The following is a 23,538-nucleotide window of genomic DNA, read 5'->3' on the forward strand; positions in this document are numbered from 1 at the left end:
CGGCCCCGAGGCCCCTTCGACAACGTCCTCGCCTGCCCGCTTCCCCGTGGCCGAGGACGTGGCGGGGTCCGGGGCGTGAGGGGGAGAGGCGCGTGGCGGACGCGGAGCCGCAGCTCTCGGCCTCCCCGATCCGAGGGGGGCGGGGCGCACTGACTGCGTAATTTTCGTGTAATCACCTCCTCCTATGGCCTGTGTATCTCCAAAGGCGTTCACATTGTGAAATGCTGGGGTTTGAGCATCCAGCACATGAACTTCAGGGGGACAAAATGTATTCCGTGACAGTCGCTTCTCGCATTTCCCAGCCCTCCGGTTTTCAAATAAGTGCTTTAAAAGTTACTTCTTCAGGATAACAACTGTGACCCTATTCATGGTATTGACTGGTAGGTACTTCGTGGTTCAGTACCGGGTTGATAATGTTCATTTGAATTGACTGTTACTCTGTGAGTATAAACTTTCGTTGTCTTTGGGTTGTTAATTTTGCATGATCTACCTGATTATTGTTTATTCTCATTTTGATTTTAGTAAGCCCTTAACGCCTATTTGATATATATGTATTGTTTTCCAGTTACCTTAAATGTTCTTTGTGGCCGGCTAATCATATTTTATGGATGCCATTGTGTTAAGTGGAATACAAAGTCTTTACAGTTTCATTAAAAGGTCAGTTTGTATTTACATGGTTAGAGAGGTTAAATCTTCTAAATATGCCTACTCATTTTATGGCCTCGAGGTGTAATGAGTCATAGCAGGGACACGGGAGGGGAGGGAGCCTTCCTTTCTCCTTGCACCCATTCCTCTTTTAGCGTTTGGACATCTAGTTGCGAGAGTAGGGAATCCCTAGGAGGAAAACTGGATTGTTGAGCCACACCTTGGCTGAAGTCCTCCCAAGTCCTGCTTGCCTCAGAAAGTCAGGTTTAGAGATTTATCAAGCTTAGAGATTTATCCATTTTTCTTTGAACATCTGTCTTCCTATTTATACGTATCTCCAAAATATGTATATTTTGAGTTGCAGTCATCTGTGCATATGTTATTTTGCCAAATTTTTGCTAGGAATTGCAGTATCGGTTTTTTTCCTCTTTTTTATTCATTTGAAACATACATAAGCTTATTCCAATATTTTTAGAAGATGAAAATATCAATTTTGTAGGCCATCTTTTCAAAAGTTATTTATTTAATTATTAGTGTTTTATCTAAGATACGAAAGATTGACAGCCATAGTGAATTTTTTAAGACTCATAGTTTCCTGTGAGTCATAGAAAGCATATTAACCAATCTTAATATCATGCTTAACAGCACACATTACAAGCAGTTAGGGGAAGATGCATGTAAGATTCAGCTGCAGGAACTCTCATCCAACTCCTTGTTTCTGTCAAGCAGTCAGAATGGTATATGAAGACTGTCAAATATAATGTAGAAAACTACTCGACTGCCTTTTATTTAACTGAACAGTTTTCAAAATGCCATGTTATATATAAATTGTAAATCTTGTTGTGAGGAGCATGTTCTGGAATAGGCAGTGATTTTGATTTCCTAATTCATGCTTATCTCACAGAATATATGTTATCTTTATCCTTTTTATCTAAAAAAGCTGTAAGTAGCTGTGTAGACATCTATTTATATGGGTTAGTTATTTTTAAATGCAAGTATAATTTAGCAAAAAATGATAGGCATAGAACTACATCTGGAAAGCAGTTTTTCATTTGGATACAACTATCATATTGGTTTATTTAAGTGTGTGTGTGTGTGTGTATGTGTCCTTCAAGGAGGCAAGTCTTTCTGGAAGTAGTCTATATGCAGAGTTCGGAGACCACACCTTGCCTCTGGGCTTCTCAGGCCCCCCCACTTATGTTGAACATTGTGCTACAGCACTTTCTCAATACTGACTACCTTGCTTTGCTTTAGTTTATGTTCTATCCCACTACACTTCTGTCTGAACTTAGCAGGATTGTGCTTCGATTCTGGGGCTGCTGGGAGTATAATGGATTGGTTTCCCTGCCCTCCTTGGTGGTAAGAGATAACTTGGGGTGATAGGAGTCGTTTCTTTCCTATTTCTAGGGGCACACTTACAGTATACTGGGAAGGCTCCAGAGTTTGGGGATCTTCCTTCCAGTGTACAAAGTTTTTTCCATTGGCTTCTGTGTCACTGAAGGATTTTAGGAAAATTTGCAGTGAGTCTGGTGGTCCGCTATTAGCCTTTTTAAATTTTTTAAGCAGGGAAAGTACTTGCTGGCCATACAGATGATTTGAAGCATTTTCCATAGGCTCAGACTGGTCAAGCTGCCTCCCAGAGCATTCCCTGTAAGAGCAGTTCTTCCAGGCCTCCAGGGAAAACTTGGAAAAGTTGTGGATGATCATTCCTGGATAAGGCACTGAAAGTTATCTTGGGGACCTGGGGGTGGGAAGGGGGAGTATATGTTCCTGTGTTTTGAGGAACTCTCTGACATTCTGTTTAGAAATCACACATAGCTCATTGTTGTAGAAAGATAGATCAGTGTTTTCCAAAAACAACCACAGTAATAATTGTGGTAGTAGTTACAATCAAAGTGATCAGCAATCCTAGAGGTAATGGTCTTTATGATGATGAGAAGAAGGAGAAGATGGAGGGGGACAGGGAGGGGAAGGAGGTGCATCAGGAGATGGGCGAACAGCTGTTGATCTCCTTGAGTGAATGGTCTGTTACACAGATCAGGACTCTTGGCATAGTTTGAGCCAGAGTCATAGTTCTGCACCTTGGATTATGTCCCTGAAGGTACAGGACAAGTACATGGAGAGAAAAAGAAACAATAGAAGTAAAGTAGATGAAAAGAAGGACTTTTAGGAGAATGTTGATAGGTGAGACATGGGGGAAGAAGGACGGGATCTAGTGCCTTCCTTTCTCCCTGCACCCATCCCTCTTTTAGAGCTTGGACATCTCGTTGAGGGAGCAAGGAATCCCTAGAAGGAAAGCTGGGTTGTTGCACCACACCTCGGCTAAAGTCCTCCCACGTCCTGCTTGCCTCAGAAAGTCAGGCCACAGCCTCTATCCCCTTGAGGTTTTTGCTGTCTTTTATTCTGTCTGTTCCACTAGGCCACCATCAGGTCTGGATCTGTCCCTTCATACCACTCTATCCTGGGCTGTTGGTGGGTGACAAGAAGCTCCAGCTTCTGGGACCCAGCAGGGACCAAGGACAACTTGCAGGAAACTTGAATGGTCAGAGGGGACCTCCCCACACTTCTGAGATAAGCATGAGTGGTACTTGGGCACCCAGTTGTCTCAGATCTCTGTGTGTTTGTGTGTGTGTGTGTGTGTGTGTGTGTGCGCGCGTGCGCACGCATATAGGAATCAAAGGACCTCCTCTCTTGGTTTTCCGGGCTGGCAAAAGCATTTGTTGTGACCTTAAAAGCTTAAACATTTTTCTAGAGGTCCATACAGGTCAAAACAACTTCATGGGGCTCCTCTGCGAAAATGAACTGATCCCTGACATCAGAATAGTTTTAAAATATATTTTGAATATATTTTAGATCTTTTAGGAATTGCCAACCTGTTCCACAAAACACTAGCAGGAAGAACCCCTAAGTCTTTATACAGAATATACTTTGAATATTTCAGGAGCACCATTATTACAGTGAGTATCAGGAGTAGCTTTGTGTCTGTCTGTCTGTTAGGGAACCCTCCAGAATCATCTTCAGTGACTTAGGCACCCTTTGTGAATATAGAAAATATATTCAATGTTGTATGACAAACTCCCAAAATAAACCATAGTAAGAAACTAATAATAAATACAATAATGCATCTATGCAATAGTGATCATATTGATGGTCATAATGATATTAATAATTACAACATAAATTATTTAGTCCTAAAGAGATGACAGATTAGAGTACAAATTCCCCTGAGTGAATGACAAGTTACTGAAATAAGACTTAGTGGGGATAGTTTGGAATAAGAGTCCTGGGTTTGCGCCCTGAAATTTGTTTTGCCAGAAAAAATAATGGTTGAGAGAGGAGCAAAACAAAAAAACCTGGAGGAGTTCATTGGTCCATGTGGAAATTCCTTAAGAACTTCAGTAGGGTAGTCTTACAGGATAGGGATAGATGGACCCTGGGCCTAGGGCTGCCCACCGCCAGACAAACGGCAGCTTTCAGAAGTCAGACTGCTGACTGGTAGGCAGAGCTTTCTAAGAGAAGGCGGGAGTGTAGATCTACACACCGAACATTAAAGAATCAGCAGGGTCTCTGCACTCGATGCCTGACAGCCTTTCTACCATCTGCTCTTCCAGGGTCCTTCAAATACTAGGCAACTGTTCAAATATTCCTTCCCAGAGCTTCTGGAAGGCATCATATTTGACCATTACACAATCAAGTACTTTATAAATAGCTTTTTAAAAATTGAGAATTACTGCTACTTTCAAACAGAGAATTAAAAATGAATTTTGTTGGAGAGCATCCCTGCTTATTATTTTTAATCTTGGTAATACACATAAAATTTAGCATCTTAACCATCTTAAGCGTACAACTCAGTGTTACAAAGTCATTCATATTCCTTTGCAATAGTCTCCACTATTCATTTCCAGAAGTCTTATGTTTTGCAAAACTGAAACTAATTATGCATTAAATATATATTCATATATTTTTCTAATGTGTATGGTTTTCTCCTGAATGCCCCAAACCTAGAATGTTTCCTGGTACATAAGATGTAAGAATTTTTGTGACAGAATAATTAACTGAAATTTTCTGATTTCCCTTAAAAATGACTTTTCGTCTTTGCTTTCCAACTTTATGAGAGTTAAAGTTTTTTTTCTTGCAGGTTCAGTATCTGGGCAATCAGCGTGTATACCTGGAATGTAACCCTGATTAGGTTTATTAACTTTTCCGATATGATAGGGAGTCAAGTAGAGGATTTATTTGCTCCAAGAACTTTACAGTTCAGGACATTGAGGGAAGAGATACTTGCTGGTTTCCTGTGAAATCTGCCTCAGAACCTATTTGGCTTCACTGTGTCCTCCAACTCTTGGTTTCCCATGATTTCTCCAAACAATAAGATGTGAACCGGCGTCATTCTATCCTCATGATGATACAAGTCCTGTGTCTTTAGACATTTGTCATGTGAGAGCAGCATCTGAGGATTGTTCATGTGTATCTGCAATTACTTTATCACTCTCATTTTTCATTTTGACTGTTGTGCCTATTCTGTTTTTGTTTTGAATCTATAAACATGAAAATCTATAAATAGGAAAGACATTTTTTGTACTTTATTTACATTATAAACGAGTAGATTTTCAGCCATTTAGAGCCCATCTGCTGTTTATACCCTATACAATTGCACCCAACCCAGCTAGAGACATGCAGAAGCCATGGAAAGCAAGGTTTCAAGCTGTTGCTTTTCAATCATAGTTTTTGGACCCAGAGACTGCCCATCTGCTGCAGAGACATAATTTAGACAAGTAGGGCTACTCTTTAAACTCCCTGAAAGTTCTCCTGCCACCCTTGCTTTCTGGGTGATGGCTCCAGCTTGCTGCTTCTGAAAGGTGTCATCCTGTGAGGAACTTCCCCTTATAGACCAGCCAGCTATCAAAGCACCATTTGTGATAAAGCGGGCTGTGGGATTCTGCCATCTGGTGGTCATAAAGTTGTCCTTGATTAGCCCTAAAATCCTTTGCTCTCACCACAACTGCCCGTATACTTAGACACCCAGGTCAATATACAGATTCCCACTGAATGTGAGGTCCTCAGAGTTGGGACATGCACAACGTTCCATGGGCTCCTCAGCACTAGGATAGGCCTTGCCTCCAAGAGGCCCACAGCCTGCTTGTTTTCTCCTGGAGACACATTAAGGCGGGGGGGGGGGGGTGATTTCTGGCTTCGCCTCCAGATTGGTCGGTCTCATATTCAGTTATGGCCCATAATGACAGCTAAATTCAAATACAGTTTGGGAAGCAGTTACATACTACGTCAAGCAAACTAAATTTAATACTGATGTAAACTATTGAAAAATGACTTAATATTTTGGTATAAAATAATATAAGGAAGTGTGGTGTACTCAGACCTCAAGTTACAGAATAACAGATCTTCATGATTTGCGAACATTGATGAAGTGCCTATGACCATGAACAACAACTTGGTGTAGACAGTACAAACTCTTCAGTACTCATAATAAATCTTAGACAAAGGCTCAAAGCTTATCTTCACTTTAGGATTGAGAAAACTGAACCATAGAAGTGTTCAGTAACAAGGTCTTAAGGGCTGTGCAAAGAGAGGCCATGGGTCTTTCTTTAGGGTCTGGATTTCTAATAACTAATGTGTTACCTTTAACTATCTTTCACATCCCCCATGGATCTCTGCTGGTCACAGGCCCCACTTCTCCATCGTATTGCCAAGACGTTGAATTGGTATATCATCTTCACACGTGACTTGATCCTGGCTGCACAGTGCAATAACTTGTGGAGATATGTTTAAATGCATTCATTTACTTGGCCTCAATTCAGCTATGATTTTGAGATTGTGCCAGTTTGGCAATAACAAGTAACCCAGTTGGTCTCTAAAGAGTACTTCCCTTTGAGGTTTAGGTTCAGTCCTGGGATTTACTGAAGGACAATGCATTTCCAAGCTCTCAGGCTAAGCAGACTGAGACCCCTTGATAAGAACTATTGTTTTTTCTTAGGGGAAAGTACATTTTATTAATGATAAAACTGCCTTATGTGGTAGGCGATAGATGAGGGAATTTTATTTTGCTGGAATTTTATCTTCTGAGATGTTGTCAGGGGAGTACTGGTGGTCTTGTCTAGGGAATGGGTGCCTTATTCAGGATGACATAAGAATATGTGGGGTGTGGTTGTAGGATGGGCTTCTGCCCCACCTAGCTCAGCAGAGTACTTAGAAACCAAATTTAAGAAATATTCTATGGACTAGGAGGGCAGAGAAGCCTGCCTCTCTGGTCCCAGGTAACACGTAGGGGCAGAGCCAAGGGCTGATGTATACCAAAGATAGAGACTATATGTCTTTGAATGTGACCCAATGACTCTACTAGACTAGGCACATGGCATTGTGAGTAATCTGGCAGGTGGGGCTGAAAGTTTTTGTCATCACAGAAATGGAGAAACACAATAATGGCAGGAATTTAGACAGCTTTTGCAGAAAAGTGAGTCTTAAAGAGTGGAGTGAATCTGTACTACCCACAACTCTTCCCACAAGGAGTTCAAACCCAAATCTGTGAACTTAAAACTGCATAATAAAAATAACTTGACCAACACATTCAATTTTTTAGCAATAAATTGTATTGTTTAACTACCTGCCAGTATTGAATTGTTGAAAATGTTATTGTAATTTCTTACAAAATTCTACATTCAATATTCCAATATTCTAGATATTCCAATATTCTCCAACATTATATTTGTTCAGGGATAGTTATCTAAAAATTTTGAATTATTTTCTGAATTGTATACTAAATGATTCTTGTATAGTTTTCTTTTTCAGATTTAATTTTGTGATATAAATCTAGTTGAATTTTCCTCTACTTTGGTTTTAGGGTTAGTATTTCCTCAGTGGGAGAAACTTCATGTTGATGATGAAATGAAAAATCGCTGAAGACTTCCCTTCATTCATGACACTGAAAGTACTATTTCCAGGGTGAATCCCTACATATGCCACAAATATTGCTGTTTGAATAAAGAACTTATCATGACTTTTCATTGAATAACTCTTCCAACATAAATTGACATTCCTTAAGAGCTTCATCTTACTTCCTGTTTTGTAGGCTATTCCTTCACTGAGTTTTCTTGTGCACACCAGTGCTAGTGCTTGGGTGAATGTTTGATGGTGGTGATTACTGGCCTTGAGGTTGTCCCATGTTTCTTAATCATTATCAATGACGTCAATCTCACATGGACTACAGACTCAGGGGTTCTTCCTGCTTGTGTTTTGTGGAAAACAGTTGGACAATTCCTAAAAGGTCTAAAAATAGACCTCCCCTATGACCCCACAATCCCCCTGCCTAGGAATATACCCAGAGGAACTCAAATTACTCTGTAAAAAAGATAACTGCATTTGCATGTTTATTGCAACATTCACAATAGCAAAAACATGGAACCAACCGTGCTGCCCATCAAAAGAGGACTGGATTTTTTAAAAGTACATATACACAATGGAATATCACACAGCCATAAAGGACAAAATTATGAACTTCACAACTAGAATACTGAGTGATCTATCAGAAAAAAAAGAATCGAGTATCACATGTTCTCACTCATAAGCGGATCTTGAACGATTATAATACTGTAAGAAAAGGATTGGTAGTAGTGGGAAACTGCTGGGGGGCTGAAGGGGTGGGATTAAAGTAGTGGGAAACTGCCAGGGAAGGGGGGGGCCACACCTCATCAAGGGTACCTGCATGATGAACATTTGTATACCTAACCCTGAAATGTACCTCACATCTTTAAAATAAGAAATTTTAAAAAGTTATGAGCTGGTGCTGAATATTTCAATATTTATTATATTTACTGTGAGTTATGTCATCTGTGGCCATTGATTTAAATCTTTGCCACATAGATACCACACATATATATTCTGTTCCTTATGAAAATGTGTATGTTGACTGAGGAGTAGTGATGACTAAAAAATCTCCCACATTGATTCCATAGTGTTTCTTCACTGTGGGAATTCTCAGGAATGTTTAAATTTTGAAAGGTATGGCTGAAGTCTCTTCCACGTTCATTAAACTTATCATGCCATGACATCCCAGATCAGAACATGTATCAAAAGCATCCATAATTTTCTATCTAGTGTGAATTCCCTCATGTCTAAGAAGAACGGTGACCGAAAACTTTTTCACATAGATGGCATTTATATGATTGTGCTCCAGTGTGTGTTCTCTGATGTCTTCTAAGGTTACAAGATTGACTGAATGCTCTCTCACATAGATAACATTTATATGGTTTTTCTCCAGTGTGTGTTCTTTCATGCTTCTTAAGGGAGGAACATTGACTGAAGGCTTTCCCACATTGATGACATGCATGTGGTTTCTCTCCAGAGTGAATTTTCTTGTGCTGGCTAAGGCCAGAGCTTTGACTAAAGGCTTTCCCACATTGATGACATTCATAAAGTTTCTGTTCACGGTGAATCCTCTCATGTTTTCTCAGGTAAGAACATTTACTAAAGGCTTTCCCACATTGATGACATTCATAGGGTTTCTCTCCAGCGTGCACCGTCTTGCACTGTTTAAGTCTAAAACTATTAGAAAATGCTTTCCCACATATATGACATTCACCTAATTTATTTCTAGTGTGAATTTTTTTATGTTGGTTAAGGGATGTCTGGTCACCAATTGATTTTCCATGCTGTTTTCTGACATTGGGTTTCTTTCCCATGTGAGTTAACAAATGTTGAGTTTGAGAGCTGTCAGTGAAGTCTACCAAAACATTCTGTTCAAAGGCATCCTCTTGAGTGTGAGATTTCTGCTTCTGGTAAAGAGATAAAAGGCTGTTAATAATTTCCCATATACATCTATACCTTAATTTCTCTATATACGAATCCTAGACTAATCACTTAGTGCCAGTCTCCACTTAAAATCTTTCCAGTGTTCCTTGCATACACATGGTGTGTTATTCGCCTGCAGGCAAAAATATTTTCTTTTTAGCTATCAGATTAATTTTGAAGACTAAATATGTGCGCAAATGCTTATGCAATCGTTCATATTCTTAAATCTCAGGATTCAGTTTTGAGTTCATGTTAATTTCTTTAACAAATTGAAACTATCCAAAGTTTTTGCTTGGAAAGAGTGTGGTTCCAACTTAATCATAGCATGGACATTGTGTTCAGTCAATAACTCCATTGCCAAGTCTTTAATTTGGATGATCAGAGTTTACACTCATGAAACTTACCGTTGATCTGATAGCGGGTGTGTGTTTCCTGCTCATCTGATGCATGAATGTCATTTCTTGTTTAAGAGCACTTTTTCTGCCTAAAATAATTGGAAAAAAAAGTTAGAATGACATTAGGAGTACGGTACTGCTGAAAAACACCATGGCCTATAGGAGTATGCTTCAAAAGTTGGTAGTTAGATGAAGCAAGTTTGTCAAATAATAAAATACTCCAGATAGTAGAGTCACAATATAGTGTTGATAGGTTTTCAGGGTTGAAATATCAAAAAAGTAGAACAAATTAAGATGTTAAGTTGGTAAAGAGCAGGGAAATCTTCAAAGTGGAAAATTGGAGCTGTATAAGTTTACTACCAATAAATACATGAATATCCTTTTTTTGCAGCCAAAGACAATATCAGAAAGACACATGGATTGTGACTGATATATACATCAAGGGATAATGACAACACATAAAAAATTTTACCCAATGTCTTTCATTTTACTGGATCTCACTCACTTAACAAAATCTTAACTTGGTGTTTTCAAGGACATACTCAAGTCACTGATGAGGCACTGCTTTTCACTGAAAAACAGGGTCCTTCTGATTACCTAGACTCTGGCCTTGGAGAAGTACTCCTTCTCTCCACAGCTCTTTTCCTTGCTCCAGTTGAAAAATCATATCGGATTTGCAGAGCTCATACCCTGGATTTTGGGGGGAAAAGTTAGAGTTTGTGTTAATGTATGTTGTCATCAAGTTCCAGAGAATGGTACACAGAATAAGGAGGACATTGTCAGCCCAGGCAACAATATATTGAACTAAGAAAATACTGAAGATCCTGACAAGACCAGGAAGAAATTTAGACCTTGCCATCTAGATTAAGGAGCTCTGAAATCTAACACTCAAGCCCAAATTCAAAGACAATGCAGAATTCAATCTTTTCAAAAAAGGATACATTAAATTTCACCATTATGGGCTGAGTTTTCTTTTCAGATATTGTCCAATAAACATCAACTCCAACAATAATCAATTTATCTTTACTACTCCAATCTCAACTCTCACATATTGACAAGAGATTAATTGTTTAGAAAATGTCCAATTTAGAAAAAATATTTGCCAACTGTATATCTGACAAAGGCCTGACATCTAAGATCTACAAAGAACTCACATGCTGAAAAGAAAAAACAAACAGCCCTATTAAAAAGTGGGCAAAAGATATGAATAGACATCTCTCAAAAGAAAACATAAAAGCAACCAATGGATACATAAAAAGATGCTCAGCCTCACTAGTCATCAAAGAAATGCAAATTAAAACCACACTGAGATACCACCTAACTTCAGTCAGGATGGCCATCATCAATAACTCAAAAAACAATAGATGCTGGAGAAGATGTGGGAAAAAGGGAACACTTCTACTCTATTGGCGGGAGTGTAAACTAGTATATCCTCTGTGGAAAACAATGTGGTGATTCCTAAAAGAACTAGGAATCGACCTTCCATATGACCCAGCAATCCCCCTTCTGGGAATATACCCCAAGGAAGTCAAGTCATTCTACAAAAAAGATACCTGCGCATGCATGTTTATTGCAGCACTATTCACAATAGCAAAAACATGGAACCAAACATATGCCCATCAAAAGTAGATTGGATTTTTAAAAATGTGGTACATACACACAATGAAATATTATGCAGCCATAAAGAACAAAATTATCAACTCTGCAGCAACTTGTCTGGATTTAAAGTCTGTAATACTCAGTGGTCTACCACAGAAACAAAGAACTGAGTACCACATGTTCTCACTCATAAGTGGACCCCAAACTATTATCTTAATACTATACAAGAAAGGGATTGGCAATAATGAGAAACTGCCAGGGTGGCACACTTCATCAATAAAGGTTCCTGATCTCAAATCAGATGGCATGGGGACCAAAATGAGGCCCAAACTTTACCTGTACAATGACCATTTGTATACCTAACCCTGAATTGTACCCCACATCCTTTTTTTCTGAGTCAGTCTTAGTCGCCCAGACTGGAGTGCAGTGGCATATTCATGACCACTGCAACTTCGCCCTGCTGAGCTCAGGCGATCCTTCCACCTCAGCCTTCCAAGTAGCTGGAACCACAGGCATGCACCACCACACCCAGCTAGTTTTTTGATTTATAGTATAGATGAGCTCTTGCCAAGTGCCCAGGCTGGTCTCAAACCCATGGGCTCAGGCAATCCTCTTACCTCAGCCTCCCAATGTGCTGGGATTATAGGCATGAGCCACTGCACCTGTATACCCCACATCTTTAAAATAAAAATGAATAAATAAATAATAAATAAACAAAAAGAAAATGCCCAATTTATGCATTCAAAAACAAATACATTGCTTTCCTAATTCTGCTTTGAATGTTAGAGATTGAGTAACTGAACCATACAAAATGGTGCTCACTATTACTTTCTAGTGGAGTGAGAAAGTAGATGTAAGTATAATTTAAACAAACAAATTTCCTTCAGGTTGTTAAAGACTATGGAAGAGTCAGGGCAGAGATCGGAGTAGAATATGGGAAAGCTGTTCTAGACTGTTGTTGACTGAATGAAGACTATAAATATACATACATGAATATTGACAGACTCACCTATAGAGACCAGATGTTTGATATTTTCCAGCATCACATCTCTGAACAAATTTCTCTGGGACGTGTCCATCAGGGCCCACTCTTCCTGGGTGAAGTCAATAACCACATCTTCAAAAGTCACTGATTCCTAGAAGATGATTGAGATTGTGGTTTATACAGAGCAATCACTGCCTATGCTGGAGGGTTGAGATGACAGCATGAAGGAAGTAGTGGGAGTGGTATACATAAAGAAAAAAACCATGTCTGAGTCCAGCCAGATCCTTCGCAGTGCTGAGCTGGCATCTACCTTTCAGAATCACTCACAGAGACATACCCACTACGGATTTATACTATCTTATTATAAATATCATATGAGATGTGGTATAATATAACATAGAAACATGCCTATAAACTGCTAAATATGACTTAGACAAGGTGATTGTATAATTTGCACCTGAAAATTTACAGGGCAACCCCCTCGGGTCTCCTCCCACTGTGCGAGCTTTTCTGTCCTCTCAATAAATCCTGCTTTCTGAAAAAAATAGAAAGAAAGAAAATAAAGAAAAATTTACAACTAAAACTCTTTCCCCGTTAATTTTAAGTAACTGAAGCATAACACTTTTTGATTTGAGTCTATTTCATTCTTCAAAAATTCCAGTGCCTTACATTTTACTCTGCCTACCAACATATAGGTATTCCAGAATTCTCTCTGGAATGTGCAGCCACAATTAAATTAATTATATTCCCTATATATTAATTCCAGTTATCAAATATTTTAAAGTTAATTTCTAAAAGGTAAAGAAAGCGATTGGGAAAAAGCATGATAATGACCATTTCAGATTTTCTTTCTTTTTTTTTTTTTGGTAATTTTCAAAAGTTCAAATACCACTATAACATTTTATGATGTCCAAGATTACCTAACCCTGAATTGTACACCACATCTTTAAAATAAAAAAAAGATGTCCAAGATTGAACAAAAATAAATGAATAATTCTCACACCTTATCTAGCCTAAATGTCTCTTGTTTTACTCCAATGCTGTACAGACCTCATCCAGGTCCTATAACAGGATATTGAGTGAATTCACCTGGGGAAACATCTGCTTCCCTGTCAAACTCTACTGTTCTGTTTGCCACTCATCTCTATCATCTGCCTCTACCGCAATTCTAAGCCTCTTACAGCCTATGTCATGGTCAAAGGGTAAGTAATTTTCCAGTGAGTTCACGGAATGGGTGATAAAACATACACCCAAAATTTATCTTCTGTCAGCTAGGCATGGTGGCTCACGCTTGTACTACCAGCACATTCAAAGGTTGAGGCAGAATCGCCTGAGCCCAGGAGTTGGAGACCAATCTGGGCAATATAGTAAGACCTCATTTCTCAACAACAACAACAAAAAGTCAGGTGTGGTGGCACACACTGCAGTCCCAGCTACTCTGGAGGCTGAGGCAGAAGGATTCCGTGAGCCCAGGAGGTGGAGGCTCTGGTGAACTGAAATCATGCCACTCTACTCCAGCCTGGGTGACAGATTGAGGCCCTGTTTTAAAAAAAGACAAAAAGAAAAGGAGAAAAGGGAAAAAAACTACAACTCATGTCTTCTGTAAACACAGAACCATAAAAGAGACTGAAAATTAGCAGAGTATTAGGAAAGGTATTAATTATTGATGAGTTCTTGACTCATGATAACTACCCCAGAATCTTGGGAAACACTAGTTGGGGCTTAGATTCCTGAAAACCCCCAGTTCTACTTAGAACACTGACATTAAATAGGAGAAGCCAGTTCATCTACTGGCACTAGTCATGTAATCTCAGTAGCAAGAGGCATTTCCTACTCACCAGTGGATTCATTGCCATCAACTCCTTTTCCTACTGTTTTCTGGGTTTCCACTCACAGACAGTTCAAGTTCTAAGCAGGCTGGAGAAAAAAGTTACGAGACTCCAGTATTGTGAACAAGTTTTATACTCAGCCCTCATGAAGCCCCAGACTTTCACTTGAGTGAGATCAATCAGCCTAACTAACAGAAACATGCAGTGCCATCAAAAAGAAATAGGCACAGGACTTTTCTCTTCCCTCAGGGTCAAAATTTTTAAAAGACTGTGGTAGCTAATAAATAAAATAGAAATACATATATCTTGACCATTGCCTTGCTAAGCTATGGTGTGGCCATGTGCTCTTTGAGCTATGGTCAGGCCATGTTTTCTTAAGCTTTGGCCCTCTCCCCTACCTTGGGGGGGAATCTCTCTCTTTCTAATTTAGTTTTGAAATAAACCATATTTTCTAATATAAAAAAGGAAATACATGTGTCTTATAAGTAAAAACGTGAAAAACATTGAAAATAACCAACCATAGAAGACTCAATCTTCTAACTAGGAATAAAAGGGGAAACTCTCTTAAATTATCTGGACACAAGTTTTAAAGTACATTATAAAAATAATAATACCAGAATATATTATGGTAAAGTACCAATAAAGCAATGCAGACAAGAGTCACAGGAAATTGTCTTCCTCGTAGTATTTTTTAAAGAATTTAAATAAACTATATAGGCACCTATTTCAACAAGAAATTAAAAAACATGCAATATGAAATTAATACAGAGTAGTTGAGAATAGTTATCATCCAAAAATAGAATAAAAAACATAAGCTATAAATCAACATACCTGGGACAATTTTCTTTGAGAATAAATGCTCAATCTCTGCATTGCCCAATGCAGTAGCTACAGATTACTTGAAATTTGGCAAGTGCTACTCTGCAGTTTTATAATCTTAATTTGAAATTTACTGCCATGTGTGACCAGTGGTTACTGTATTGAATAGCAGAGATCTGGAATCATGGAGCAAACGTTTAAAATACTGAAACAAATTCAAAACAAAAATAGAAAAGGCACAAAAAATAGTCAAAATAGAAAATGAGAGCAGTGAAGTAACCATTCATACAATAAAATAAAAGGATCATAAGCTTCTGCTCTCATATGACAGATGTCTGAAGATAAACAGGACTTGTATCGTTGTGACTAAATAAGGCCAGTTCGCAGCTAATTGTTCAGAGAACTCACCAGAAACCCAAAGTTGGAGGAGGTAGTCACGCCAGCTATGTTCTGAGAAAGGTTCCACAGGCAAGCGGTGAATTGCTCTTCTCCCAGAGTTTTGCACGATTCAGTTTCTTCTTCTTAGGGCAAACGCATCCTCTCTTTGACCTCCCTTTATATAGGAAAACAGTGAATGAACCTAATCAGGGCTGCATTCCAGGGACACACCCTGATTAGACTTATAGTGAGCCCAATCACAACTTGGTTCTGGACACACACCCTGTTCAATTTGATTGGATTTTCCAGACAACTGAAAAACTGTAACTCCAACATAAAATCGGAGAGCAAAGAAAAAAAAAAAGGTCATCTGGATGGAAAATTAGGAAGAGTCATTCAGTTCCTTATTGATTCACAAATACTCTTCAGTGCGTCCTATGTACTAAGAAACAACCTAGGTTTGGGAGATACAGGAGAGAGCCATATATGGTAGAAAACGATGAATACATTTTTAATGAGTAGAGAGTTTCCGTTTTGCAAGAGGAAGTGTTCTGGAGATGAATAGCAGACACACACAAAATTTTGGGGGAGGGGGTTTCAAGTCATTATTATTTTTTATACAGATTTTATTTATTTATTTTCACTGTTAATTTTTTTATTTTAAAGGTGTAGGATACAATTCAGGGTTAGATATACAAATGTTCATTATGCAGATACCCTTAGAAATTAAGGGGTTTTGCCGGGCTCGGTGGCTCAGCCTGTAATCCCGTGCCTTTGGGAGGCTGAGGTGAGTGGATTGCCTGAGCCCGCGGGTTCGAGACCTGCCTGAGCAGCAAGACCTCATCTCTACAATAAATCAAAAAATTAGCTGGGCGTGGTAGCGCGCGCCTGTAATTCCGGCTACTCGGAAGGCTGAGGCGGAAGGATCGCCGGAGCCACCAGTAGGCGAGGCTGCGGTGACCGGGAGCAGCTATTGCACTCCAGTCTGGGCGACAGAGTGAGACTCCAACTCAAAAAAAAAAAGAAATTAAGAGGTTTTTTTGTTTTTTGTTTTTTTTTTAGTTGGAGTCTCACTGTGTGGCCTAGGCTGGAGTGCAGTGGCCTGCTCATGCCACTGAAGCCTTGTCCTGCCAGGCTCCAGTGACCCTTCTACCTTGGCCTTCCAAGTAGGCAGAACTACAGGCACCCGCTACCATGCCCGGCTAATTTTTGATTTATTGTAGAGACAAGGCCTCACCAGGTTGCCTGGGCGGGTATCAAACCTATGGGCTCAGACAAGCCTCTTGCCTCAGCCTCCCAAAGTGGTGGGATGGCAGGCTGAGCCACCAAGCCCGGTCTCCACAAAAATATCAATGACTTCACACCACTGAATTTAAATGGGTTAAGATGTTAAACTTTGTGTGTATATTATCAAAATGAATTATAAGTGAGGAGGAATATTTCTGACATAATTCATTTAAAAATGTTCCCTATTGCTTTTATCACCCTAAAATTCACATGTTGAATGCTCAAACACCAGCTTTCAGAATGTGGATGCATTTGGTTATAAGACAAAGAAAGAGGTTATGATAGGGGGCTTTTAGAGCATGCTAAAAATTAATAGGGGATTGTAGAAAATGCTTCAAACATAATCAAAGCGACCTAGTTTGCAAATGTAGGACGCCATGCCTCACACCTGTTGGTCCTTGCAGGTAATAGCTGCAAGCCCTTTCCTGTGGGTCCCAGCACAGCATGTTGCATTAAGCTCAGCGCTCACAGCTGAAACCTACAACCGCAAGTTTCTCTTTTTGTTCTGCTGTCATTCTGTCACGAAAAGCCCCTTCCCCCAAAGCCAATGTAAAACCTCTATAAGCTGAGACTCAACTGCGTTCCGGTAATAAATGCAGCTTCTTACTTACCAGCCTCGGTGTCAGGGTCTCTCTGATTTGTTTTCCCATAACATTTCTTGGTGCACTGGCCGGGAAAGCAGAGAGTTCGGAGATGGTGTCTTTCCACCTCCCTTGTCACCAGGATACAACTCCCGGGGCGACAGGAGAGACAACTTCATCTGGCACCAACAGACCAATTGATCTATAGGGGAGAAGCCCTCCCAGCAACTCAGGGGAAGGATCTCAAAAGCACAATGGAACCTGGTGAGGCACAGGAACCAGCATGTGGAGCAACACCCAATGGGAAGGGAGGTACTGGGGTTACATGAAATAGACCCGTTCTTAAAAGGCAGAAGGGCAGCCTGACCACCTCCTGGAGTCCACTAGTAGTCTCAAACCTGAAGGAAAGGGATAGAGGCAGTGGAAGGAAACACTGTCCTGAGACGAAACCATAGACTCCAAGGTACTGGGTGGAGGATTGGAGTTGTTGTATGATTGTGTGTGAATGAGATGGACGGTGGAAGTGTTCTGACCTGACTAGTGGGCCAAAACGAGTATTGAGTCCTGATCTAAGCCAGTGATGATCTCATACAGCTGAGGGCTGCCCCAGCCCCGTAATAGGGCTGGTCCAGGTTGGGGGTTTATACCAACCTGGCAATTGCTAAGAGGTGTCCGAAATATCTCCGCAAGGAGTACGGCTGGAGACGGATGAAGCAATCATTCCCCTTACCCCTTTTTCCTCTTTTTGTGTGTGACTGGTGTCTTTTAGGGGGAGAAAGATGGGTGAAACACAAAATAAAAACACCCCCCTTGAACGTATGTTGAAGCATTTTCGGCAAGGGAGCTCAGGAGACTATGATGTAAAACTGACTTGGAGAAAGCTCCAAACAGTTTGTGAAGTAGATTGGCCTTCTTTTGGGGTGGGATGGCCCACAGAAGGGCCATTAGATAAAATGGTACTTGCTAAGGTGTTTAGAATTGCTGTAGGAGACCCAGGTCCTGGCCACCCTGATCAGTTCCCATCCATTGGCTGTTGGTGAGATGCAGTCCTTGTGCATCCACCTTGGCTAAAAGCTTCCTGGACAAAAAATGCGAAACTCTGATGGCACTTAAGTTGTCTCCTTCCACGTGCCTGCCTGAACCAAACAAGCTTGTTCTGGCTAACGAAATAGAAGGGGGCGCACCAGCTCCTCACCCACTTATGAAAGGCCGGATACCAGGTCTCAAAAAAAAAAGGCCCACATCCGCCAAGAGAAGGTTGGGTATCTCAGCTTCCCCCTATCTCAAGGGCAATGCCAGCTTGGCCCAGAAAGAAAACAAACCATCTGCTCAATCCCAGTCTCATCCTCCTGACATCAAGTCCAGGAATTTCTCAGAGCCACAGGATTCTTCGGAATCTGGATACCTAACGTCTCTATTTTAGCAAAATCCCTTTATGAAGCCACAAAGCGGGGAGAACAGGAGCCCCTGCTTTAGGAACAAGCCCAACAAAAGGCCTTTGAAGAAATTAAGCAGGCTTTCATCAACACGCCTGGCTTAAAGCTCCCAAACGTAACCAAGTCCCTCTTTTTAGATGTGCACAAGTGCCCTGGCATAGCAACGGGGGTCCTAACTCAGGTATTAGGATCATGGCATAGGCCCATAGCATATCTGTCAAAACAGCTGGACCCAGTTGCTCAAGATTGGCCATCTTGTCTGAGAGCACTCGCCGCCACTGCCCTTCTGGTGGCAGAAGCCGACAAGCTGACTGTGGGACAAGACCTGACGGTCTGAGTGCCACACGCGCTATTAACCTTAATGGAATGCAAGGGTCAGTACTGGTTAACCAATGCCAGAATGATCAAATATCAAGGGATGCTATGTGAAAACCCACGCATCTGCTTAGAGCTGGTCAAAACTTTAAATCCAGCAACTCTGGACAGCCAGACCATGACTATATTGAAGTTAAGGATGAAGTGCTTTCCGGCCGTCCAGACCTAACAGACTAGGCCCTCAAAGACCCTGAAGCTGAATACTTGACTGACGACAGCAGTTTCATAAAAGACGGGGAATGGTTTGCCAGTTATTCAGTAGTAACCCTGGTCTTCACTGTAGAGGCTAAACCTCTAGCAAAAGGAACTTCAGTCCAAAAGGCAGAGTTTATTGCCTTAACTCAAGCCCTCCAGCTGGCCACTGGAATGCAAGTCAACATCTACACTGACTCCAAATATGCTTTCACCACTCTGCATGTGCATGGACCTTATATAAAGCAAAAGGGTAATAAATTCAGGGGGAAAGGATATAAAATATGGCACAGAAATCCTCAAGCTCCTGGATGTTGTGTGGACCCCTAAGAAAGTAGCGGCCATGCATTGTCCGGAGCCCCAAAGGGAGATGCAATCATTGCCCGAGGAAATCGTAAAGCAGACCAAGAAGCAAAACTCACAGCATCTAAAAAAAGTCAGCGAGTCAGCCATCCTACCAACGCACTTCTCCCTAGCCCACTGACAAACTGGAGCCCCAGCTACTCGCAGCACGAAAAAGCTTGGTTTGAAACTGAAAGTAGAATTTATCTCCAAAGCAGATGGTGGAAATTTCAAGACAGCCAAGTGGCAGTTCCTGAGTCACTGGCTCCAGTTTTTGTTGGAGAATTCCACCATGGGACCCACAGTGGACGAACGGCCTTCGAGACCACACTAAACCAAGACTTTTATGTCCCCTGGCTCCAGTATTGCCCGAGCTGTCTGTGAGTATTGCCAAACCTGTGCTCAAAACAACCCATGAGTCTTCCCTGGCATACAGCATGTCAGAAGGGCACCATTTGAAAACATAGTTGTGGATTTCACCGAGCTCCCCCAAGTCCGTGGCTACAAATATCTCCTAGTTTTTGTATGCAATTTCTCAGGGTGGGTAAAAGCCTTCCCCACCCGTGCAGAAAAAGCATCTGAAGTGGCCTGTCTTCTCTTAAAGGAAATCATCCGCCAGTTTGGAATCCCTGTCACTATCGGGTCAGACAATGGGCCCGTGTACGTGGCAGAAATAATACAGTTGCTGGCAAAACGGCTAAAAATTACCTGGAAATTACATACTGCCTACTGGCCCCAAAGTTCGGGAAAAGTAGGGCAAATGAATCGAACATTAAAATTATAGCTCAGTAAGCTATGCCAAGAAACTCACTGAGGCTGGGACCAGCTGTTGCCAATAGTCTTGTTAAGGATTAGGTCTAGCCCTACTAAGCAAACAGGTTTTTCTACTTTTGAAATCCTTCATGGGAGGCCACCCCCCTCTTGTCAAAAAAGTACAGGGGGACTTAAAAGAGATAGAAAACATTACCCTAAGACAGCAACTGCAGGCTTTAGGTGCGGCCTTAAACACTTTACATCACCAAGTCAGAGAAAGGTTGCCAATAAGTTTAACCACAGACGCACACCCCTTTGACCTCGGAGACATGGTATGGGTAAAGAAACGAAATGTGCGGCCTCTAAAATCCTTTGGGGGGGCCCATTTACTGTCCTCTTGTCTACCCCAACTGCAGTAAAGGTTGCTGAAGCGATCCCCTGGATCCACTACAGCAGAGTTAAACCAGCCATCCAAACTTGGGAGTGTGTGACTGACCCTTCAGACCTGCACAAACTGACCATCCAGAGAAAGGGAGAAGACGCCACGCTCCAAAGCCTGGAAAAGGTCTGCAGCCCTGCTCTAGGCATCCGGAAGCTGACTAAACGCACGGCTGAAGCTTGAGGAGTCTGCGGCCTTGTTTCAGCTACACTGGAGGCTGACGGACCAATGCACGGTGGAAGCTTGAGGAAACAGCAGCCAGAACTCAGATAAGTTGTTCTTTATTATTGTCTCTCTCTAAAGCAGACCCTTAATGCACTGCCACTCCTTGCCTCCGTCTACAGCCACAACTTTTGCCCTAGTCTTCACCATAGGGTTAACAGAAGCCGCTCCGGCAGATTGGACCAGTGGCGAAAGGTTTTTGCTAGCTCTTTTCGTCCTTCTATGGATAGGATGTTTCGTGATTATTGGTTGATTTTAATTTGGGCCTCTTTCACAAACTCAGCCAACAACCCACCTTGTGACAATTGTGTGTCCACACTTTACAAAAAGGAACATGGGGATGGCACAGCTGGTACCCAGTCTTTACTCACTTTTCAGACTAGCCTAAAGTTCGTATTGTCAGTGTCTCTCTATGTTCCTGCGAAGGCAAGTTATATTGGACCGGATGGTTAAAAGCCAGGCATGTGGACATACATACCTGTAATCTACCAGGTAATGACCAAGGTGGAGGTTGGACCTGTTGGGATTACTATGGGCCAGGAGGTACTCAAAACCATGCCCAAACCCTACTGGTCAAGGAACTGTACAGAAAATGGCACAGCCAAAGCCAAAGCTGTCCCCACCCTTCATGTACAGCCAATTACAAGAGAATCAAGGTTCTAACCTAGAACTTCCCGCCATAGGAAAAAAAACCTCTTCATAGACCTGGCTGAACAAATCGCCCATGAATTTAATGTCACCAAATGCTGGGTGTGTGGGGGAGCACTTATGACTAAAAGTGGCCCTGGAAAGAAACCAGGTTAAATGCTTACCAACTCCTCCAGTGGAATCACTCCATAGCTGCCATAGAAAATAATCGGCCACAGGGTTGGGTTCTTACCTCAGAGATAATTGGAAAAAAAGGTATCAGTGGGGCTGGGCAAGCCTTTACCCAATGGGTGGGAGACTCTTCTTGCAAAAGAATGTTGTCCTGGAATTTTGCACGCCTGGTCTGGTGGTGGCCAGAGCCACCCTCTTGGTATTGGGCCCCCTCCTGTGAAACCTTCCCAATGTTTTAAGTCTGTCTTGGACAAGACCATAATCAAGTGCCCTGTCTTCCCCTGAAGAAACTAACCTGTTTTACAGTATACCTATCATTGGACTAACCTCATTTCCAGTGACCCAGATACATGGAAAGCTTCAGTTGAATTGTTCTGGATATGTGAAAGAAAGGCTTACACCCAGCTCCAGCAAACTAGAGGGCACGTGTACCATAGAAATAATTCATCCCGGATTTTTCCTTTTGCCTAACGATGAGGGAGGTGAGTTAGGAGTTCCCCTCTACCAAAGCCTAAAAGGCCGGGTTACAACGTCTATCAACCTAGGTGGCAAAAAAAAATTTGGCAAGCCAATGAATGGCCACCCCAAAGAATCACTGACACTTATGGTCCTGCCGCTTGGGCACAGGATGAAAGCTGGGAATATCAGACCCCCATATACATGCGTCATCGCATTATTAGATTACAGGCAGTCTTGGAAATTATTACCAACCAAATGCCACAGCCTTGCAACTTATAAGGACCCAGCAAACCCAGATGTGTGCCACAATTTACCAAGATCGCTTAGCCCTAGACTGTTAGCAGAAAAAGGAGTATGAGGAAAATTTAACAGCACCGACTGCTGCCTCCAAATAGATGATAATGGAAAGGCTATCACCGACACAGCCACAAATACTAGGAAGCTTGTTCGTGACTCGCTTCAAGCCTGGAAAGGTTGGAAATTAAACAACTGGCTTGAAGGCTGGCTGCCAGACCTGGAAGGAGGATTCAAGGCTGTCCTAGGAGCGGCAGTCCTCTTCCTGGGAGCCTGCCTAATTCTCCCTTGCCTAACTCCACGGCTCATTGGGACCGTCTCCAGGTCCATCGAAACCGGTCGAAGGTCGAACGGCGGCCCATAGAATGACGCCAAATCGAAGGACGCTCTCCAGCCCAGCGGACTCGAGCAGCGACGGGGGCGATGTGGGAGGGGCTTTCAGAGCGTGCTGAACGTTCATTGGGGATTTCGGAAGACGCTTCGGACGTCGTCGAAGCCACCTCGCTCGCGGATGTGAGGACGCCATGCCTCGCACCGGCTGGTCCCTGCAGGTCACGGGCGCAGGCCCCGTCCCGTGGGTCCCAGCACAGCTTGCGCCTTAAGCTCGGCGCTCTCGGCTGAAACCTGCAAGCGCACGTTTTCCCTTCTGCTCCGCCGTCATCCTGCCACGAAAGCCCCTTCCCCAAAAGCCAACGCAAAGCCTCTGTAAGCCGAGACCCCACCGTGTTCCAATAATAACCGCAGCTTCCTGCCTGGCAGCCTCGGGGTCAGGGTCTCTCTGGTTTTCTCTCAACAAGGCGGTTAAACGGAAACCAGTCAGTGCGCCCCCCCCCTCGGATCGGGGAGGCCGAGAGCTGCGGCTCCGCGTCCGCCACGCGCCTCTCCCC

General features: G+C 42.0%; 1 protein-coding gene and 1 long non-coding RNA gene across 3 annotated transcripts; one reads left to right on the forward strand and one right to left on the reverse strand.

Annotated features, from left to right (window-relative positions):
• Positions 1 to 242: 242 nt before the first annotated feature.
• On the forward strand, positions 243 to 7,657 carry LOC103267407. Its single transcript, XR_504749.2, has 2 exons — positions 243 to 380; positions 7,502 to 7,657. It is a non-coding gene; the product is annotated as an uncharacterized LOC103267407 (long non-coding RNA).
• Positions 7,658 to 8,411: 754 nt separating this feature from the next.
• Positions 8,412 to 17,409, reverse strand: LOC103267408 (zinc finger protein 596-like). Of its 2 annotated transcripts, XM_021716047.1 has the most exons (7): positions 17,351 to 17,409; positions 15,483 to 15,627; positions 14,265 to 14,343; positions 12,451 to 12,577; positions 10,440 to 10,532; positions 9,852 to 9,931; positions 8,412 to 9,431 (listed from the first exon to the last, which is right to left on the reverse strand). In XM_021716047.1, exons 3-7 carry the CDS (start codon positions 14,280 to 14,282, stop codon positions 8,772 to 8,774), a joined length of 978 nt encoding a protein of 325 aa, XP_021571722.1. In that variant the 5' UTR covers positions 14,283 to 14,343; positions 15,483 to 15,627; positions 17,351 to 17,409; the 3' UTR covers positions 8,412 to 8,771. The 2 variants fall into 2 exon arrangements, with proteins under 2 accessions (XP_021571722.1, XP_008063195.1); XM_008065004.2 differs by lacking the exon at positions 14,265 to 14,343.
• Between the last annotated feature and the right edge of the window lie 6,129 nt (positions 17,410 to 23,538).

This window comes from Carlito syrichta, unplaced genomic scaffold (assembly GCF_000164805.1).
Source record: "Carlito syrichta isolate Samal-C Ts95f unplaced genomic scaffold, Tarsius_syrichta-2.0.1 Scaffold308127, whole genome shotgun sequence".
In the NCBI taxonomy this organism is placed as follows: domain Eukaryota; kingdom Metazoa; phylum Chordata; class Mammalia; order Primates; family Tarsiidae; genus Carlito; species Carlito syrichta.

Bases quoted from the DNA above. Each gene is read 5' to 3' on its own strand.
- LOC103267408 (XM_021716047.1), bottom strand. The intron at 10,533-12,450 runs GTGAGTCTGTCA...CCCAAAATCCAG, and splicing joins CAAACATCTGGTCTCTATAG to GGTATGAGCTCTGCAAATCC. The intron at 9,432-9,851 runs GTAAGTTTCATG...TCTCTTTACCAG, and splicing joins CACCCGCTATCAGATCAACG to AAGCAGAAATCTCACACTCA.